At 57.1% G+C, this 373-nt stretch overlaps 1 protein-coding gene across 1 annotated transcript in view; it reads left to right on the top strand.

The window, feature by feature from the left end:
* Position 1: 1 nt before the first annotated feature.
* The window catches only part of LOC105530371 (melanoma-associated antigen C1), a gene marked incomplete at both ends in the record, with an annotated part of 2,214 nt that continues 1,842 nt past the window's right edge, over positions 2–373 (top strand). Inside the window, one exon of the mRNA XM_011967892.1 lies at positions 2–352. Coding sequence (XP_011823282.1) covers positions 2–352 — 351 coding nt within the window. The remainder of the gene's footprint in view (positions 353–373) is intronic.

Below are 373 nucleotides of genomic sequence, written 5' to 3'. Positions count from 1 at the left end.
TCCTCCTGATGGGGAGGACTCCCTGTCTCCTCTCCTCTTTCCTCATAGTCCTCCACAGGGGGAGGACTTCCAGTCTTCTCTCCAGAGTCCTGTAACCATCTGCTCCTCCTCCACTTCACTGAGTCTTCCCCAGAGTTTCCCTGAGAGTCCTCAGAGTCCTCCTGAGGGGCCTGCCCAGTCTCCTCTCTATAGTCCTCAGAGCCTTCCTGAGGGGATGGACTCCCAGTCTCCTCTCCAGAGACCTCAGAGTCCTCCTGAGGGGGAGGATTCCCTGTCTTCTCTCTACATTCCTCAGAGTCCTCCTGAAGGGGAGGACTCCCTGTCTTCTCTCCAGTTTCCTCATAGTCCTCCTGTGAGGGAGGCCTCCCTGTCT

This window comes from Mandrillus leucophaeus, unplaced genomic scaffold (genome assembly GCF_000951045.1).
Source record: "Mandrillus leucophaeus isolate KB7577 unplaced genomic scaffold, Mleu.le_1.0 Scaffold816, whole genome shotgun sequence".
Classification (NCBI taxonomy): domain Eukaryota; kingdom Metazoa; phylum Chordata; class Mammalia; order Primates; family Cercopithecidae; genus Mandrillus; species Mandrillus leucophaeus.
The sequence above is the reverse complement of the archived record's forward strand: the minus strand, read 5'-3'. Positions and strand labels throughout refer to the sequence as shown.